General features: G+C 38.2%; 1 protein-coding gene across 2 annotated transcripts in view; it reads left to right on the top strand.

Annotated features, from left to right (window-relative positions):
• PARD3B (par-3 family cell polarity regulator beta) overlaps positions 1 to 21194 on the top strand; it is a 394093-nt gene that overhangs the window by 113708 nt on the left and 259191 nt on the right. For both annotated transcript variants that reach the window (XM_066553233.1, XM_066553232.1), the window contains exons 3-4: positions 3247 to 3415; positions 18700 to 18803. In XM_066553233.1, the coding sequence (XP_066409330.1) occupies positions 3247 to 3415; positions 18700 to 18803 (273 nt within the window). The remainder of the gene's footprint in view (positions 1 to 3246; positions 3416 to 18699; positions 18804 to 21194) is intronic.

Here is a 21194-nt window from a genome sequence, read left to right as displayed (position 1 = left end):
ACGTGTTTGTGAAGGCGAAGATGTGGGGGGCTTTACCCACACTCAGGCACTGTGATTTCCTCAGTACAGAAAAGCCAGTAAAATATACAGGTCCCTCAGGTTGAGGGCCCCTCAACCTGCCTGCACCCGGCTCATTCCTGAGCAGGTGCTGAGGAAGGTGTTTGACTGGTGACTTCAGCTCTTGGGCAGGGTCACCCAGTGCTAGGGCAGGTGCTTTAGGGACCCTCAGTGACATGAAGATTTTGTCATTGCAATCAAAACTTTGACCTGAGTCCTCTGCCGGTGGGGTGGGCACTGCTGATGCCCTTGGCCCTGTGCAGGGCCTTTGAATGCAGGACTCTCTCAGCCCGTGGACAGCGCCCAGCCACCCCCTGCACTGAGGGGCCCTTCCAAAGGAGCTCTGGGGACGTGGTCACCCACCCTGGGGAAGTGACAGGGGACTGTGGTGAGGAGCAGGAGCAGCCTTGCTGGGAGTGCAGGGAAATGGCTGTGCTGTGGCAATGATGCAGTTTGCCTCTCAGGGCTGGCACGTGGGTGAGGTGTCTACCATATCTGACAGTGTCAGGAGTCTGTGACCTGACTTGCCTGTTAAAATAATTTTATATTATTATTTCTGCACAAGATTCATTTGAACTTTTGAGGACTGAGGAAAGGTGTGGTGCTTAGAAACCACAGTATGCAATAGTATGTGGCTGCTGCCCTGGTCTCTGCCTGTGACCAGTGGGAAATACTTGCAGAAAGCACATAGAAATAGAGTGATTATACCATCAGTTTGTCCTGGCTTGCCCTTCTGGTTTATACTACTACAGGTTTTGGAGGCTTCTAAGACTGAGGTAGTGCTTGTACCTATCTGTTTAACTGTTCTTCCTGGTTTTCCATGACTTCATCTATTTTTTTTTTACCAATTCCTGTGTTTCACCTCTGCAATATCCTGGGGCAGTAAGCGTAGAATATTCCAAAGTAATATAGCAGCTAATATGATTTCTGTGGTGTGAAACCAAGGGGAAACTCAGCTAGGTCTAGTTGAGGAACTCAGTTGTTCCCATCAAATCACAACCAAGTTCCATTTAGTCCATTCTACATTGTAGATGCTCAAATGAACTTTGTATCCTGCTATTGCCTAAAGTGCTTTCACTGCCTCAGTCCTACACAATCTCCAATTTCCTCTTCATTAGTAACAGCCTCTTGCAGAAATTAAATATCCACAGCAAAAGTGAGACTGAGAAAACAACCCTTTTGGTGTACAGTGTTGCTGGAACTTACTGAATCAGAATGAGCTGCCATAATAGCAGGAACATGAATAGTCATTTCAGCAACAAATGAAAGATAGAATAAGATGGGGGTTTTGATTTGTTTCTTCTTGGTACTGGAGAAAATTGCTGTGATCTGTTCATATCTGGATCCCAGTCAGCCGTTTTGGCTATATGTGATTTTGGGGCATAACTAATGCAGTGTGAACACTTGGGTACTTTACATGTTATACAGGAATCAACTACAAAGAGTGTTGTCTTTGTTACTGGAGTGAATCTTCTATATGCTTGGGACAAGTAAAAAGCAAATTGTCTGTTGTAAAAACTTTGTACAGCCATGGAAAGGAAACATGCTCCACATGGAAAAAGATAGCAAGTTTTCTACCAAATTATTTAAGGGGTTTTGTGTGTCTCTGAAATGTGTCTTGGTAAATATGAGCTGACACATTTCTAGCAACCAAATTATAAATGAGTGGAAGACCTGAAAATGTCAGTTTCTTCCTTTTAGAAGCACTTGAGGATTTTTCTTTCCTTTTCCTTCATACATTCGTTTCTTCCCTTGGGCAAATGAGTTTGTTTAAACGTTTGTTTCAGTATACTGTTTTTCATAGGATATAATTGTTGACACTTCCTGGAAGTGTCAGAGGAGATTTGATGTACTAATATATTCATAGGAGAGAGCATATGTATACCTTAAAATAACACAGAGAGATATAAAAAGTAGTAAATCAATCCTTTAAACTTGTTTCTGTGTGTATCTTGATGTTGCCTAACCAGTTGTGTGTGTTGTGGTATTTCTCATGATTAGCTGGGAAAACAACAGGATAATCTGAAGGAGTGCAGAAAAAGTAAAATAAATGAGCACCTTAGGCAAAGTGTTTGCCATTTAAATGGCAGAACTGTGTCACGTCAGGTGGTGGAGTAGGGAAAACTGCTACTCTTACCTCCTCTGCTTTTGGAGAGGACTCTGGAGTGCAAAGCATCCCAGAGTTGAGAACATCATATCTTCTATTTAGTTGTAATTGTATTTTGGTTTGTTTTCCCAGAGCTGTAACATGCTTAACTGTTTTCCTGGAACTTTAATACAATTTACACCTAGCTACATGTGTGTGAGTCAATTCTTGATGAGGCTGCATAATCACAGTCTGATCACTTTATATTAGTAGAGACCAAAAGGATAATCTTTGTTCAAGACTAGGTTAACAGAGGCAAAAAATAATTATTGTGGTGTTTTTATCATTTTCATGGCCACACTGGTGTGACCTTGGACAGCAGACTTCGGAGCCTTCCCATGTGCCTGGAGTGGTGTAGGAGCCACTGACTGAGTGACAGTCCTCAGAAACTTGTACCTGGTCCAGGCTTGCAGGGCAGGATAGGAGGAAGGGGCAGATATGTGGTGGGTAGAGAAGTGCTGGGTGTATGTGTGTGAGTGTGCTGTGCTGGACCATGAAACTCATCCTTAGAGAGACACAGGTTGGACAGCTAGGGAGACCTCATGCTGTGTCATTGTGCTGGATGGATCTTGTCCTTGGAATGCAGTTATTATATTCTTACAAATAAAACGTGCATCTGCTCGCTCAGAGCAACTTCTGTGGTTGTGTTACCTTTGTGCAGCATGTCAGTCAGTAGCACTAAAATTTTTTAGACTTAATAACACCCTCTACCCCCAAGAATTAAATGCTGTTCTGTGTTTTTAAACGTGTTCATCTCTAAGTGTTTTGAAATAATGTAAAATGCACACTAATAGTAGCATGCTAACTCTGAGAAATGTGTGTCAGCACAGGGCAGTGCTGAAGCATATACTTAAGTCATATTGAAGTCAATGTATCTAAACACAAATGCCTGTGCTTTCTGGAATCTGTGTGTTTGTTGTTAGTTGTTCTGAAATAAGATCATTAATTTTGTACTTTAAAGGAAGTATAAGCTTTTGGGTTTTTTTAAAAGAGGGAAGTTTGGAAATATTTTATATAAACTACATTATATTTTGTTTTGATAGCTGATTGCCATTTATGATGAACAAGAAGCTCCCCGTAAGATTGATGGCACCAATGGGAATTTGACAGACAGAAACAGCCCAGACTCCTTTGAGGCAGAGGTAGCAACTCAGCTGGCTGCCTTTCAGCCCATTGGTGAGATTGAAGTGACTCCTTCTGCCCTAAAACTGGGTATGTATATCTTGTATGGTTTTTTTCTTTCATTTTTCTTTATCTCTGTATGTCTGTAATTTAATTTTATATATTTTAAGATTTTTTTAGCATCCCATTGTTTGCCTTGCAGTTCAATGAGGGGCATTGAGGGGAAGCCATATGGGGAGTGTCTGAGGTCACTTGGTCTGTTCAGCCTGGGAAATGGGAGACTGAGAGAGACCTCATTGTGGTCTAAAGCTTTCTTGTGAGGGGACATGGACAGCCAGGCACTGATCTCTCTGGTGATCAGTGACAGGACCCAAGAAAATGACATGAAGCTGAGTCAGGAGAGGTTTAACTTGGATATTAGAAAAAGGTTCTTCACCCAGAGGGTGGTTGGGAATTTGAGCACGTTCCCCAGCACCAAACCTGAGTTCAAGAAGCATTTGGACAACTCTCCTTAGCATACTCTTGGGGTGTCCTGTGCTGGGCCAGGAGTTGCTGACAATCTATCATAGTACTCTGAAAGAGTACAAGATGAAACCTTTGATAAGTATTTTCAAATACCACAGCCACTGGGAAAAAAACCCAGGGTTTTTTTTGAGGAACCTGAGTTCAGTGAGTGTAAAACTGCTATATGCAAGTACTTTGACCAGTTAGCTGAGCTAGTGCCCTGTTTTGGGTGTGAGAGGTGGGAAGAGGGATATGCTGGTTGCAAACACTTCAGCTCTTTGCCTTTGAAGAAGTTGCACAGCCGGGCCCACTTGCCTTTCTGACTTTCAAGTGAGCAGAGTGTGATTAGGAAAGGCTGATGCTTAATTCCCTCTTACATCAGAGGGTACTGCATGAACTGCTGCAACTCTGGTGCCCTGTGTTGTTCAAGTGTGCCTGGATGGCCAGGAGTTGAGACTGGTTTCCAGTTGGAAACAACTGGAGTCTTGTATGTTCCACACAAAGCGGTTTGAAAAACTTTCTTGGATTGAGAGTAGGCTGAGCTGTCACCTAAGTACTTTCAAAATAGAAGCTTTCAAAACTAGAATGAAGGTGAAAGCTGTGACTGTCTGCCTGTAAAGTAAATGAATGTTGCTCAGGAGAGCCTGCTCTGCATCCCACCAGTGCCCATTGGCCAGCTCAGCCTGTGTTCCTGAGCGCTCCTGGCAGTCTCCAAGTGCTGTGCACTAAAATCTGAGTGTAAGCAGCTGGGGAAATGGCAGAAGTTCTATCTCTGCTGTGCTACTCTCACGGAGTAGTCTGATTACTACTTGAGAAATGGAATGTTCACTTGTCTATTTTAATTACATTTTTAAAGGAAAAAGCTAATTAAAAAAAACAGTGAACTAAAATAAAATTTCAACTCAAGTTCACTGGATGAAGCTGTATAACTTAACTTCTAACAGAAGTCTGTGCTCATTTTTGTGCCTACTGTAGAAAATTCTAAAATTCAAGCTGCATGAGAATTTTTAGAGTAAAATTTGTGTTAATGGATTGTATCTGTTTTTTTCCATATTCTAAAACAGAAAAATATTTTTCCATATTTAATGACACACAAGAATTTCTCATAACTCATATCTTGAGACAAGACTTATTATTCACATAACTTGCATGTATTTGTCTGTGTTTGCATGAGATATGGAATAGCTTGTAGCTTAAGGTTCAGTGGTTAAAAGTTTTACCATTTAATTTTTTGCATATTTTTAAATTGTGCTGTTACCACATTTTAGCATGTTTCAGAAAGTAGAGATTGTTTTCCAAGTACCTCTGAGCACTACTTAAAAAAAAAAGTGTTTAATCTTGCATACTGTTGTTACAGAAGTTGAGGTTTGGAGAGAGGAGTTCTTCAGCTTCACACAATTTCATGTAAAGAAGTTAAGTGCTCAAGCTCTTGAGCTCTTCAGTAAGCTACCACATAGTTAATTTCCTAGTGGTTATGAAATCCTACTGAAGAGCATAAAGGAGATGTAATATAACGTGGAAAGAGCAGTCAGGGTTCTATTTTTGTTTTCAGTGCAATGCTAATATATATTTGAAGTTAAAATGATGCTTGCTTCTTAAAATAAGAGATCATGAATGTAGTGGGTTTGTCTCCTCAGTTCTGTTTCAGATTGGTTTATTTCACAGGGTAAGTGAAAGATTTTCTACCTGTTAGTCCTGTAACTTAGTTTGTACCCTGAAATGTAGTTGTTTTCTCTTCTGGATTTTACTTCATGGTTTACAATTCTTTGGACATAATTTTTGCCTTTGTCTTGTGTGCAAGTGCCTGGTCCTTAAATTATATGACTGTTTCCATTAGAGGCAAATTGAAAAGTAAATGAAGAAATAGAAGGACAATTTGGTTGCATCAATATCATTGATGCATGAACCACAGTAGTCTGGCTTCCTGTCTGATTATTGAATTGACTCCCACTTGCTAGCAGAAATAAATAATATTAATTTATAAAGCTATTCTTATTTTGAGAGCAAGGATGTGATTGAATATATATGTAGGAAAGAAGTGTTGCTTTCCACGGTTGAGCTGTGCTTCAAGAACTGTCATGCACTTACCTTTCTGAGTATTTTTCCAGAATGCTTTTAGGAGGGAAATGCATCATTATGTGAATTCTCAGATTGTGGAACAATTTTGCCTGTCAATTTCTGTTGGATATTTTATATTTTATGAAATCAAATCCATGTTTTTATATAGAAACAATACCTGGCTAATGATCTGCTTGTGTAATACTTAGTGCTTGGTGCTTAATAAGCACGTGAAACTAAACACTGCTATTGTCAGACGTGAGACAATTGCCACTGGATTAGAGCAGACACATGAGATACTGCCTTAAAACATTTCTGTCTTTTATAAATTGTATATGTGACCTAGTTAGGTTAACTGTGTATTATACCAAATCTTAAAAACCCTTCTTGTTTAGATAGAGATGGCAATAATTTTAATTTTTGGTATTTTTATTGTATGGTTACTTCTTTGAGTGTGTTTTTCTGTTTGTTATTCTAGAAGAGCGATCAGCTTGACTGTTTGAAATCATAGATTTTCTATTATGTAGTTGTTGTTTAACCTTTATTTTTCCTTTTATCATCTGTAACTCTGAAAGTAAGCCAGAATAAAAACAATCTTATATTTGACTCAAAAGCTAAAAAAACCCTTATATTTTACATTGCTTTCATATATTGGCAAAAATTTAGAGCAAAAAAGTAAGTTTAATTTACTTGATATCAAATTACTTTCTTAGTATGTATTTCCTTAAAACAGTTCAGGAAATTATTCAGCTATTTGTTTTCTTTTCTCTGAAATAAACACTGCTCTACTTTTAAAGCTAGCTTTGTTCCCAAACAAGTGTAATTGTGGGTTCTTATATTTAATTTAAGAAAAATGCAGGAACACTTCAAGTGTTCATGGACATGGCATCTTCTGCGTCCATAACACGAGGTGAGGTGCAAACAGATTTAAGTGCCTCCCTCCCTGCCACACATCACTGGATTATCAGGTGCTGTTGCTGGGAGTGTCTTTTAATAGTGAAAAAGCGAAAATCCCAATTTGACAGAATCTGCACTCGGGTAAAGTAAACATTTCATGCTACAATACAAATGGTATAAAGCACCTGCTAATATATATGACAAAATTTAGAGAAGCACACAACTGTTTAATGTGTTCAGGCAGCTGTTTGAAACAGGGAAGAAATTGATCTACTGATTTTGTTATTTCTGTAGATATGAGAGCATTGAGACAGTTGCTACGATGGCAGCAGAGCTTGTCTTATATTATTGTTTCTTGTGAGCAGAATTTGCCAGAGTACAATAATGATGTGGCCATGACAACAGTTTTCAAAGAACGATACAGGCAACTAAATGCTGAAATAGCTGAAGTACATTTGAAAAATGTATCGGAGACAAACTTGCACATCTCTAACCCCAAATACCATTGCAAATTCTTCACTGTCTTTTTTTGGTACCATGTTTCTGAATCATAAAACTGTGTATAGACAAAACCCTGCAATGAGCAGTGAAATCAGTGTGTTGAATACTTTGTAGCTGCGTGACTTCAGCCCATGGTGAGTGTAAGGTGACACACATCCCAGGGAAAGAGATTGTGGCCCTTATTAACTGTCTTTTAATTTTCCATGCACCTGTAAGCGTGCCAGTAGTGCTTCTGTTTCCCTTTTGCCCCTCGTAGTTTACTGTTGTTTTCTAGTGGTTTTCTCCACATGGTGGGTCATGGAACAGGAAGGGGGGACTTATTTTCATTATGTCAATTTGTTTTTTCCTTTTCAGTCCATATGGGCAGGAAGGAGAGAGCACTAATTTATTTATCAAGGATCCATTTTATGGACAAGTCGCTCTAAGCTGGAAATGCCCTCATGACTGGCTTAGTGTTTTGTTTGCTTCATTTGGTAAATGATGGTTGACTACACACAAAATTAGTTGTTGCTTTTGTCTTGCTCATCTCTTTGGTGTTAAGTAGTCAGGATTTTGTCCGGAAGAAGACATGCAGCATTCAAAGACGCTTGTTGATTTTGAAAACTAAGGTATGGAAAAAGTAAAGTTAAAGTAGGCATCTCCATGATTTTTTTTTTTTGGTCTGTTGCTTTATTTATTCTTTTTCCCTTTATTTGGGAATTGGTTTGAAGAATCTTAAGCTGTTTTCTGAGTACTGTCTGGAAGCAGAGACACTTAAATTACTTTGTTGGCTATTACAATAAAATTATGCTCTTAATCGATTGATAACTTTATTAGTGTAAACTAGTAACTTCATTTAAAGTTGAGACTAGATAAAGAAATAATTCCTTATAACAGTTATTGATAGCAGGTTAAAAAATACTCTTGTAAACTACAGGCGTTAACTTCTCCCTTTGCAAGCTTTCACAGTTGAATAGGGCAGTGTCTTGATTTTGCCATTGAAAGGTCTAACTTCAGTATTTCAAAATTTGCATGACTTTGTTTTATAGTAAATCCCTGACATTTTCTCCTTTTATAGGTACATGACTGCACATCTGATCAGTGTTCTAGGCAAGTGGAAGACTTAGGTGAAAATAATGGTTGGAATGACTGATTACAGTCTCTCTCCTAAAATAAGCTTACAAATGCTAATGGTAGTTGGAGTTAAAGCTACATGCAGGCACTTGCGCTTTTGGGCAGTCAGTTCTTTTGGTTCTGGACATTTAATGTAGTATCTTCTCAGTGAATATTTTCTCCCCCTGAAGACAGATTTCTGGGAATGTTTCAACCCACAGAACCGCTAGTTAGTGTGGGATAATAGGAGTAGTAGCCTAGAAGGTTTTCATTGTCCATTTTTGATGCAGTTGGTGGTGTTCTGGCTAGGTTTTTCTGACACTTGGGAAAGGTTATTTTGTACTCTTATGGAATTGCCTTCAAGGTACTTCAGACAGAATATACTCAACTAGCTTAATGTATTCCTGTGATTTTGGGGTTTTTCTAGTTTAAATTGTGCTTCATGGAATTGTTTAGAACACTTTGATTTGCCCTATGTGTTTGGGTTGCTAGGTCAGTCAGCAGAGGTGCTTTCATTGGCAGTGTCTTAGTTTGAAGTCTAAGGGAATTGAAGGGAAGGTTTCTTCCCTGAGTTTTTGGAAGTTTCTGCCCTGATAGGCCTGTCAGGGATTAAATTGTTACCCCCAGGGTACGGATGTTGACAATTTCTGTGTAACTTCAGAGCTCGGAAGGAATTTCTTTTCTTTCTCATCCTCTTTGAAGTGGAAGCATTGTAACTAGGCTTGGGGGCATTTTAAACAACATTTATTTGATTAGTCCTCTTTCAAGTTGGAGTTGAGATACTACAGATATGCAGACTGTGTTTTTAAATACAGAGAAAACCACATTATTATGTATTTTTAAAATTTGTGAAAACATACAATGTGAAACTTTTAATCTGATAAACCAAATGTTGTTAATGCCTTATATATAGCATACAAGAGTAAGTTGGAAAGACCCTTTTTCTTGCATGAGAGCCATCCTTTTCTTCTTAATCCTTTAAGGTCAGTTAATTGACTGAGCATTCTGATGTTTGTCAGTACATGGAGTGTACTGTACTCAAGTCACAATTCTCTCCTGTAAGATCTGGAAAAACTGACATTTTGAAATTGGTACATTTCAAAAGAAATGCATTATGGAAGAACATGCTGTTTTCTGTGGATTGAGGGAATACTGCTGATTTCCTTAAGGAAATATGGCTGTGTTTTCTTTCAGTGCACTGAATGGCTCCTCTCCTGGTAATGATATCAAGTATTGTTCTCTGCTGTTAGCCATAGGCGTTGTGAGGATGACGCTGTACTTGATAGATTCTTCTCCTCTGTGGCATCCAGTGTAATCTGCTTTAAAAGAATTGTGATGATCAATTCAAGTCTACTTGCATTTCTAAAACAAATTGTTTCTGTTCTCAGGCAAGCTAAAGGTTTGAAGATAACTTTTCATTTCAGTCAGAGAGAAAGTCTGGTATATTTTGACCTCATGACTTAAGCTTAGTCTTATTTAGTTGTCCTTGATTCGTGGAAATGAGTTTTGCTTTATCTTTGTATTGCAGCAGAATAATGCATTAATGGTTTCTGTAAAGATGTATATAAAATTTCCATGTGTTTTTCTGTCTTTGAGCTGCCTGTTTACAAAAGAAGCCTTTCCTTTCTTCTTTACAAAAGAAGTCTTTCCTTCCTTTCACTGTACTCAGGAATTTAGTGCTGGGGTAGGTAATAAATTTATGTGCATAGTTTGTTACTAAAGTATCTCTTCTCTTTTTAATAGCCCTTCTGTCTCTGATTTCCCAAAAGATTGTTCCTCATCAATTATTCTGCCTGTCTCTATTCCCTTTGGACTTTGTTTAATATGCCTTACTATGGAGTAAGAGGGGTATCTCCATGAAAATATGTTAACTAGAGAGAAAAATATTTTTCCATCACATGTTAGACACTTTTGTGCAGTAGCTCTCTAGCTGGGATGTTGATTTCCGACCTTTTATTGCCTTGGGGAAGGATTTGGGGAAGGTAATGAATGGGACTTAAAATGATGGAATAAATTCCATTATAAAAGTCAACGGTGCTTTTTGACAAACTCTTTGTGATGTCAGTGCTTTTATTCAGATTTTGTCAGTTTTTTGGGATTTTGTGATGTTGCTGGTTTTGTTGGTGTTTTTGTAATATGATGCATAACTGGTTTTAGAGGTAGTATCTTTTAAAAAGAAAAAGACTAACCCATTTAGCTAAGTATTTGCAGCTGAGGGTTTTCAAAGGCTGTAGTGTGATATCATACTTTAAAACTGTAGTTCAGTCTTTGTCAGTACCCTTTAGTGCTGAGCAAGACAGAGGAGAGTATGTCTATAATTCTGTACAGTACTTGTGGTATATTAGCTCTGAGGCAATGGCAAAATGTGTATTTCAGGTAGAAAATGAGCCTGCTACGCCTGGCTGATGGATAGTTTTAAATTGTTCAAGTTAAAACAATTGAGACTCCAGCTAAAGGCCTGAAGGTATTAGATCAATAAAAAGTTATTATTCAATTTCCTCACCATGTAAAAACTTGAGTATCAAACACAACTATTGTTCAACAAATTGCAACGCAAAACAACCCTACGCTGATTTTCTTATGAAGCAGTCAACTAAACTATAAAACTTGATTTTAAACATGAAAGATTGATGAGTTATAATAGGATTAGACAAATTCACAGGACATGGCTCATCAGTGTCTTGAAATGTGGTCATCTAGATGCCACACAGATTTGGAAATATTTCAAAGGTGGTTTTTTGCAGCCTGGTAGGATACAACACTCTTAGGCTTTGTCCCTGAGTCTTTGCTACCACTGTTAGATTCAGGATACTGGGTGAGGTAGACCCAATACAGCTCCTCTTAGGTTCTTATTCCATGCAACCTCACAGAAAGTTTCAGGTTCAGGAGGTTTCACTATTTTATCTTTGAAAATTGTCAGGAACAAGATTGAAATTTAAGACTACAACTAATTTACCATGACCAGACTAGAAAATAGTATCTGCAAGAGTAAGACATCTCTTTTTATGAAAACGTCAAAACAGAAAAGGTTCTTAATTTAAATTAGATATGTAAAACACCGGTCATATTTAATTATGAAGAAATGTGTACTAATGCTGTAATTTGTGATCATCCTTTAAAATACAGTTAAAATACTCAAAAAATTTGCTTTGCAACTCTACTACTTGTGATAAAATGCTGCCAAAGTGATATTCAAGCTGTACAGTTGAGCTGCCAAAGTTTTAAAGAAAATTAAATCATTGAACCATGGAAAAGTGACTGCATAAGCACCTTTAACTGATGTTAGCTGAAGTGCTAAACCAGCTTTTGGCAGCATGGCCTCTTTTGCAGGTGCACAGAATATTTTCTTTGTGTCAGTTTATTCAACTAGTACAGTTCATTAAGTATTTCATTTGAAGTTGAGAAATGGGCTGGGAATTGAAATAGAAGAAATACTTATTTTCACCTTTCAATCTGTGAATAAAAATAAGGTGCGAGAGTCTAAGATCTATTAGTTTTAAAGTCTTATAGGATATAAGATGATTTATTTAAATTCAGTAACTACAGGTAATATGCTGCTTAAAAACCCAATGTCTTTATTAAGATGAATACTTCTTGCTGTGTTCAGCAAATTGGATGACTAAGACAACTTGTGTTTTAAGTATATCTGGAGTTCAGTTTCTTTTGACATCTGAATGCCATTGGAAGGACATTAAAAAATAACCAAACAAAGCAAAAACATAAACAAAACTCCCAAACAAACAATCAAAATCAAAGCAAAACACCCTGTGTATATGTGTATAGGGAAATTCTAATGGAGCACAACACTTTTTCCCCTCAAAATACTTATTGAAAAACATAGCATGTTTGAAGTGGCTGTAACTTTTAATCTTGTGTCTAAATATGGTAATCGTGGGATGTACATCAGTCAGTAGATGAAAAATACTGAGATTTATGAAGATGCTTCATTTGTACAAGAGTAAGAAAAAGCCTGGCCCATACTGGAAAATGCTAGAAACTCACAAAACTCATGACCAGTTTGCCCAGCAAGGGAAGGAGTTGCACATTTTGCTTGAGTTTGAGTTGGGGGGGGGGGGGCGGGAATCACAACTGCTTATTGTGAGGTGATCGATCCTTGCTCCAGGAATCTGCTGTAGCTTCCCCCCCTTTACCCAGTCTCTTCCATGTGGTACCTGTAGCCAGGATCCTGTGGAGCAGAGTCATGTTGTTCCCTGGACTGCAGTAAGTCTGGGTGCTTCCTGTCTGTCTGATGAGGAGCTGAAAATAGGAGCACTGTGTTGATAGAGGTGAGAAGATCCTGAATTACTCTGTATCTGGCATACCTTAAGTGACCTTAAGTGAAAGACAAGTATACCTGGTTAAGGTCCAAACTCAAGTCCTGTCCATCTGGAAGCTCTTTTGAGAAAAATGTTTAAATGGGAAGAAGGTACCAGAATTATTTGTACAGTCTCTGTAGGTGGATATGTGCTAGTGCCTTGAGAAGTGATTTACTTCTTATTGTATGGATGTGGATTTTTATCCTGAAAACAGGATTTATATGATTCAAATAATATGTGTAGGTGATTCTTACATGTCCATCTTGGAAACTGCCAAAGCTGTAAATAGAAATATTCCACAGTTGTTTCATTAGACCCTGTTAACACCAAAGAAATTCAATTCTGGTCATAAAAACTGAGAGAACAGTTCTTGTGTTTCATAACTGAAACATCACTTAATACATTATAGCACATGCAACCAAGAGAAAACAATTTTTAAAAAATAACTGACACTGAAAAATATCACCCCACAACAATACCTGTTGAAGCCATTCCTGAATTTTACTTGTAGGCCATTGCTTTTGGGTTTTTTTGTAAGAAAAATTGCACCTCATTTGGAGTGATAAGGAAGAACTCTCTGCTGGGTTGACGTGTAAAAGACAGCTCTTGCTGGAACTGGTTTTTCACCTGTTTGTAGATTTAAGTCAATTGTCTTAACCGTGATGCCATCCTAGTTCATTAATCTTCTATCCATGGTAATTTAAGAAGTGTACTGTGCATTTTGGGAAGCACAGCTGTAGATTTGAAATTGTATAGATAGGTGCTATTATAAGCAATTTGAGTTAGCTTTAAACATAGAAGTCACATCATCATAGCACTGAATATTAAAAGAGAAAAAGCTGTGCAGTACCATCACAAGGTAGAACATACAAGCCTGTGTCAGCTACATTTGAACTACATGGCAGAGCCATCCATGATGCCGCAGGTGGTGGTAAGCAATATATCTGATGGTTTTACACACACTGATTTACACACACTGATTGCTTAGTGCTCTCAAAAAGTGCTGATTGGAAGAACTGTCTATATGCCTGTTAATGTGAAAATTGTCTGATAAAAAGGAGAAAAATAGGCACATATATTAATCTTTTATGCATTTAAATATAAATTAAAAGCTTGCTTGAAACTTTTTTCCCAGGGCCTGACCTGTTTCACGACAAGGCCAGTTTAAAAGCAATTTTGGCTTCTCAATATAAATGGTCATTCTTTGTTTTGTGTCTGATCAGAGCTCTGCTAGCCAAGAACTGTCCATGCTGAGGTGCAATTTTACATTTGTGTGTATATGCATATAGTATTTAGGTGTTTATTTCAACTGACTTGAAATGTTGTGATTTGCTCAGATGGAGTTCTGAAAAAATATTTGGAGGCATCTGCAGGTAAGAAAATAATTTGTCTGTCTGTCCAGGCAGGGGTAATTTGGAGGCAAGGCAGCAGAGTAATTGTCATTGGTATGGCCTTCAGTAGCTGAGAGTTTGATATACACTTGATGGACAGCTCTTTGCCCATCATAGTCAGTATTTTTATATTCAGGAGCAGAATTTTAAATTATGGCTTTAACTGCCTAGGTGATTTATTGTAAATCTCTTTCTGCCCTCTTATAGAATTCTGTCCAAGTGTATCTTTAGTTTGGCTCTAGAATAATCCTTCCCTGTAACCTAGAAAAACAAACCAACCAACCATGTTAGTTGTCGCTGATGCAGCAGCACAATACACCTGTGCTTGTGTTTCTTGTGTTCCTTGGTTTGTCAGATTACCTAAAAGTCATCTGTGTTTGCATCCAAAGCATTGCTAAAATTTTAGTACATGATTTGACTGCATTATAGATAGATCAGCCTGCCAAAAATTGTCATGGATGATAAAGTCTGGGTGTCTTCAGCATTTTTCAGCAACCTACAATCTAAATCTCAAAGAATAAAGGGATTTCAGGCTGGAGGCAGACTGTGTTTTCCTGAGCAAAGAGATAGAAGAGCAAATGAATGAAATGAAGGAAGGAAATGATAGGATAAAAGGATAATATTTTTTTGTGATATTGGTCATCTTGAGTGGTACTCAACTGTCTAAATGTAGGCCTGAAATCCGATGCTAGAACTCAGAGTCTGGAAACCCTGTAGAGCTTAGGGGGATCTCAGCAGGGGCAGCTGGAGTTCCAAAGTTCCCCATACCATGTTCGTCTCTGGAAATCCAGACCTTGCATGGTTTACCTGCAGTTGCACAGTATTCTTGAACACATCACTGCTGGCTTGTCAGGGTCCCCCGAACCTCAGATGCTGATTTTTGAACTATTGGAGGGCTTCAGTGAGGCAGAGCACACTGTCCTGGTCATGGTATGTGTTAATGTCTGTGTACAGCTTTTTGGGTGAACTTTAAATTACTAGCAAAACAAAGTAGGACAATTGGGTTACATCTGGTATGGAGATGTTTCTTCTGCCATTGTGTTATGAAAATTTTCACTTTCTAATTGTACACAAATGGCAGAAATCTGTCTTCTGTTTTTTTTTCTTCCCTAATGCAACCAATTTAAATCTAAGTGTGGTTTCTACCATATGCTTGTTTCAACCATATTTGCAGTTAAAAAAATATTTCCAAAACATAAGAGTTCAGGGGAAATACACTGTTAACCATGAGTCTGTGTAGATACTAATTTTTGAGGGTGATGCTAGCAAAAAGAAAAGATTGATCTACATAGGTTGAAAATAAGTGATAGACTTGAAACAAGGATAACTGCAGGACTTTTTCCTCATCAACTTTATCTAAGAGTATGTGTTGTGAGTAAGGCTGACACATGTGCTTAGAAGGTGCTATGGTACCATAATAAAATAATAAAAGGTACTCTACAAATTTTTACAGAATGGGAGGTTAAAGGCTGTCATTATGAGAAAAATTTTTGGACATGTGTTTCAGTTTTTGTTGTCTGCAAACTCCTGATGCAGTGCTGCAAGATGAGGATAACTAATTTTTAGAACTGAGTTCCTAAGTTTAAAATACGAAGTGCTACTCTGGCACAAAACAGTAGTGTTTATTAAAAAATGTGTTTCTATGATAAACTTGGTATGCAGGAAGGGGTTTCTTTCTCTCTCATCATGCAGGGAAAGATGGATTTTGTGTTTGAACTTACATTGGTTGGTATAAATGTTCAGCACAAATGTAAGAGCGTGAGTGGAATAATGTGGAAACACAGCCTGACTAAAGCAAAGCTATAAGGAAAAGGCAGCATTCCGTTTCCTGACAGAAGAAAACGGATGACAGAATCTCTTAAGAAAATGCATGTAATTTTCTACAGCACGTCTGTAATAAGCAGTATTGCTGATGGTTTTTCAGTACGTTTTGTTCATGGCTGAAGAAGATGAATGAATTCAAGGTATGTATGGATAGTGGATGTGGTCCAGCTCCTGAATCAGGCTCAGTCTGGGGCAGTAGATGTGGGGAGGTTTCTCTTTGGGAATGCAAGGGAGCATGCTTGCTTTCAAGAGACCTGAGTGTGCAGTGCAGAGGAGGTGGGGGAAGGCTGGAAAAAGAAAGGAACCTGTGGGAGAGGCAGGCGCAGGCTGGAACGCAGCGAGCAGCATGGAATGTGTTCATATGGCAGGGAACAGCCGAGCCACACGGGAGATGAGGGGAGATGGAGCAGAGTTCATTAGCTCCAGGAGCTGCTGAGAATTGCTGTCTCATGAAAGGGAATAAGGGACTCTCTTGAAAAGGAGGGGCAGTACAGCTTCTTCTCATCTCTTTCATCCAGTCGTCCTCTTTGCCGTGGATTTTCTCCTATTAACAAGAACATTTAGGTTCAGTTTGTCTTTGTCTAATAAAAGGTTCCTTTTGTGTTTTTGTGGTGTGCACATGTAAGACAATAAAGGCCAGAGGGACTGTTTTGTATAATTTTAGCTAAAGTCTACAGCTGACTTGTTTCACAGAAATGTTATGATGTGTGATATTTCTGTACAAGAAATTATGTTACATGTCTGTAAATGCATTTAAAAAATGAAGAAAATAGACGCTGGCTTTGTCTTCAAGTAAAAAATGATCTGTAGGTCCCTAAAATTTACAACATACTGGGAAAAGAGAAAACATACATAATAGCCAAAAAATCCAGTTGTTTTTCTACAAGTAGGGAAGCATTCCAGATGATCACCATAAATTTCATTGTTTCATGGCAATAAGTAAAAATTTGCAGGAATAAAAAGAAAATAGCTGCAAGGCCATCTTCCCGAAGTGGAGAATAGTATTCTCTATAATCCTGCTGCTTCTGCAGACTTTGGTTTCAAAATTTAGACAGTTGTAAATTTTGTTTCTGTTTCTTTGGAAAACACTGACAAAAAAGCAAGTGAAAGGAGATCTGAACTGAGGATGGGGAATGTGGTAAGAAGGAGGATCTTGAAGCAGTCACTACAGAGAGCAGACAGAAGAGCCGAAGGGGTGTGGTACGGAGACCTCTTCACCTGTTGTGTAGCTGCTGGAAGGTCCTGGAATAAGCAGGGGTCTTGTCTCCCAGCAGTCACAGGGTTGGGAGCCTTCATCTTTCTCTCAGCCAGAGAAATGAGGAATTAGTTGTAGAAGACAGCTCAGGAAAAAAGAAGAAATCTAATTTCAGAGTGTTGGCTTTGGGAGGAGGATGAACTTGATATAAATCATCTTTCTGTGTGGGGTCACTTTCCACTCCCTTCCCATCTTTGTCCTCTTAAGTTGACTGTGGGGAATTTTTTGTACCCTCTTTGAGTTACTGTGGATTTCTCACCTTGGAAAAAAGAGGACAGAAATGAGGAAGGGGGCTGGGATAATGACTTTGAAGAGTGTAAGAAAGTGTATGCCCATTGAGTTGTGCAAGTTTTACAAATAAAAGTACCAGTGCAAAGGGTTTTCAATAGTTTCTCTGCATTGTTCATGTTTGTCAAAAGGAGTTGGAGACCAGGTTGTGTTGAATCACACAGAAATGTTTGAGCATCTGTTTTCAAACTATTGTATTGAAGACAGACAAAAAATCGGATACAGGCCACCAGAAACTTCAGCCATACACAGAAAAACTTATTTTAAGGTATAGCTATTTATCTTGAAGAAGGCAATGACTTTTATTTAGCTTTTGTACACCTTCATACCAGATAAGTCTAGCGGAGAAACAAATTTCTCCTCAGCTTCATGTGAAGAACAAGCATATTTGGGTGGAGAGATTTGGTTCATTTTGACCTATTGACACTTCTGGAAAATCACACAAAATTTGGTGATCAGTTCTTTTCTACCCAACCACCTTGTAAAAACATGGATAGCTCTTGGTACTAAGATGATAATCACCTGGCAGAAAAACCAATATTTACATTCTGATATTCAAGCATTCCCTTAATACCAGGACACAATTTTAAGTCTTACTTCTGCTTTTCTAACTGGTTTCCTGCAGAAGTGAGCAGAGAAGGGATTGCCTGCATATAAAAACTTGCTCACCACGAGGAAGGGTTAAGCACACTAGGTTCTCTGGTTGCCCCTCATCAACATGAAGTATTTATTCCAGCTGTATTGACAATGTTGTGCTGAAAGTGAATGTGGTAGAATCACTCCAGCTTTGTTAGCATCTAACAAGAAAACTGTTGCATTTTCAAACTTCTTTTCTAGATCTAGTAATTATGGCTGCCATCAGTCCCAGCCACTGTAATTAGTATTATAACTGACAGCTGTAATCTCAGTTTTGCTCACTTGATGGTACATGTGGTCACAGATACATGCAACCGGTCATTTGGTTTTTTGAGGAGGTGCCTTTTTCTCCTGTTAGTCAGCCGTTTTTACCTAATTTAGGTAGCTCATGGGTGGAGGTCTATTACATCAGTGCATAAAAATGTTATTATTTCTTTAGCTAAATAAATCTGAAATGGTACAACTCTGTCAAATCTAGTAATTTAACAGGTGGATATTACCACAGATAAGCTTATATTTAAGTGCTGCACACTTCTCTTATTTAACCACGTGAAGCTTTCCCTTGTGCTAATTTAGCATCCCTGAACCTTTGAATTCTATTTTTTCTCACAGGCACACCACTCCTGGTACGGAGGAGCAGTGATCCAGCCTTGGGCGCACCTGACTTCCCAAGTGCTTCTCATCCCAGTGACCACGCTCTCAAGCATGTTGTGGCAGTAGGTGTCATGCAACTCACCTTTTTAAGACCAAAACCTTTCTTACCTGTTGGTATATAGCAGTATGTATTTGGATCTATAACAAAATGCATCATACTCGTTTTCTGTAAAGTAGAGAATTTCCTCTGGAAAAAAGTAGTTATTTTAGATGATACAATCAATTACCAGTGGTTCTATATATATATATATATTTTAAATAAGTGGTTTACATAAAGTTCAATAGTGTCATAAGGCATTGGAATATGGACTGAACTTTCAGCAGTTATTTATTTGTTCAGTATCATGTTGTCCAGTTTACCATTGCTTCTTTGGTCTCACATCCTTTTTCACTTCTCTTGTTTTCTAATGGCATTTCTGTCATCTTAGGTACCCTGCTACTATCCTGCATGGTCTCTTCTTTATCTCACTTTTCTGTTTTACCAGACTCTTCCCTTTTGAGGACAAATTTGTTTTCAGTATAGTTATTACTAAGTTCTATTGCAAAGCCACAATTAGTGAAAATGCAGCAAAAACATATTCATATGTTTTTGCAGGCTGTCTTTAATCTTAAAGTGATGCTGTCTTAGTCACGCTTGGGCCACATGTTTTACTTTGCAGTATTAAGACCTGAAGCTTTGTGTGTGGGGAAAGTGTCCCTACCTTACTTATAAACTAATGACATTCTTTAGGATCTCTGAATGTCAGCTGGGACACATAAGTGTCTCGAGCAGAATAAAGCTATTTTTTAGTGTTTGCCTAGAAAGCTCTTCTTTAGACCACATGAATTCTGGCTTAAATGATGCTGCTGTTTTCATTTGTTTGTAATATTTATGCCTTTTCCCCTTTAGATTCTCTATGCAATGTTGCAGTTCACTCCCTGTCCCCAGCTGTGCAAAACAATCTGTTGCTGGTTTATTTCAAAACAAAGCAAAGACCCAGAAACTCTGGGTCTTTGTTTGGTGCAGGGAGGGATGTTTCAGACTAGATCACAACTAGTTTAGAGCAAGGTTTCACAAGTGGCTGTGCTGGCACATTAGGGAGTAGGTGGAGAGAGCTGGGGTTCAGCGACACATGCTGGAGGTGGGAGCCTTTCAGCTGACAGTGCATTTAAGACCAAACTTTCAGTTAAGTTCATGGGAATAAAGGAAGTAAATACGCAGTCAGCTGAGTTGCATGCAAATAATGTTCTAGGAGTCTCACTCTAACACTGTAATTCTGAAGGCCAGCACAGGATTTTAGTTGAGTGTTCATTGTTTCTCTTTGCATGACCAAATGCATGTGCATCTAAATATTTTGCGTGCACCTTATTTTACAATGGCTTGTGTTATTTGGTAAGTGGTGCAATTTTAAAAGTCTCAGTGACTCTCCAAGTACATTATGATGTTACATGGGGCTGAACTTTGTCAAAGTTCTGCATCATTTGTCAGACCTGTTTGAGTTGAGAGGTTTTTCTTGATGTTTGTTGCAAGCATTTACATATTAATGAAATACTGACTTAGTCTGATAAATGAAAGTACAAAGAAGAATTCTTGGTTAACAGTGCAGATCTTACACTCTTGGCAAAGCTGAGAAACATATAAAGTGAGTATGTCAGTACGTAATGCTCACCCCTGGTATTTTATAACCACGAAAATGGCAAAAATGGGTGGAAAAATAAGTGAAATCTGTTTCATTCCAGGGTGTATTTTGAATCCTTTATAGACCATCAAGAAGGCAAAAATAGCATTTTGTTGAGTTGGGTTTTTTATGTAATTTTAGTGGTGACAAGTGCATTTTATGCCATTACATGAGGATTGCAGTAATACTTGGGGGTTAAAACATCATCATGCTTCACTGACTTGCATCAGTACACAAGAGTCCTCTAAGCCTAAAGGAATTCCCTGTGCGAAAATACAGAGCATTCATCTGTCAGCTGCAGTGGTGACAGTCAAAGCTGGACTAGTAACAGGGGTGGAGAAGGATTTTTTTTAATATATCATGTAAAGGGGAGGCGGGGGAGGCCCAGAAAGTTCAAAGTTGTGGTTTGGTGTTGTTCTGGTTTTTTTTGTGAAAGCAAAAATTTATTACAGCAAAATACGTTACTCTAACTCTTATTTTTGCAACCGTACCATTTCTAAAAGCCTCATTGTCAATCGTACTGAAATATGCTTTGGCATAATGTTCTAGGAAACACAGAAAGCTTAAATAACATAGGTTAAATTAGGTACAGATTGTTTTAAAACATGCAGAAAAATCAATATCTGACAAATGAAAAAACATGGCAGAAATAACTGAACACTGCATTTTGAAAATAACTATAGTCTTTCAAGTGTTAAAACACTATTTAGAAAAAAATAATTTGTTCTGTACATTGCTGCTGAAAATTTAAAACTAATACTGAATTTCCCTTGCCACAAACCAGAGTTTTTTTCA

Source organism: Molothrus aeneus, chromosome 7, assembly GCF_037042795.1.
Source record: "Molothrus aeneus isolate 106 chromosome 7, BPBGC_Maene_1.0, whole genome shotgun sequence".
NCBI lineage: Eukaryota > Metazoa > Chordata > Aves > Passeriformes > Icteridae > Molothrus > Molothrus aeneus.
Note: the sequence above shows the minus strand (reverse complement) of the source record. Positions and strands in the feature narration are given on the sequence as shown.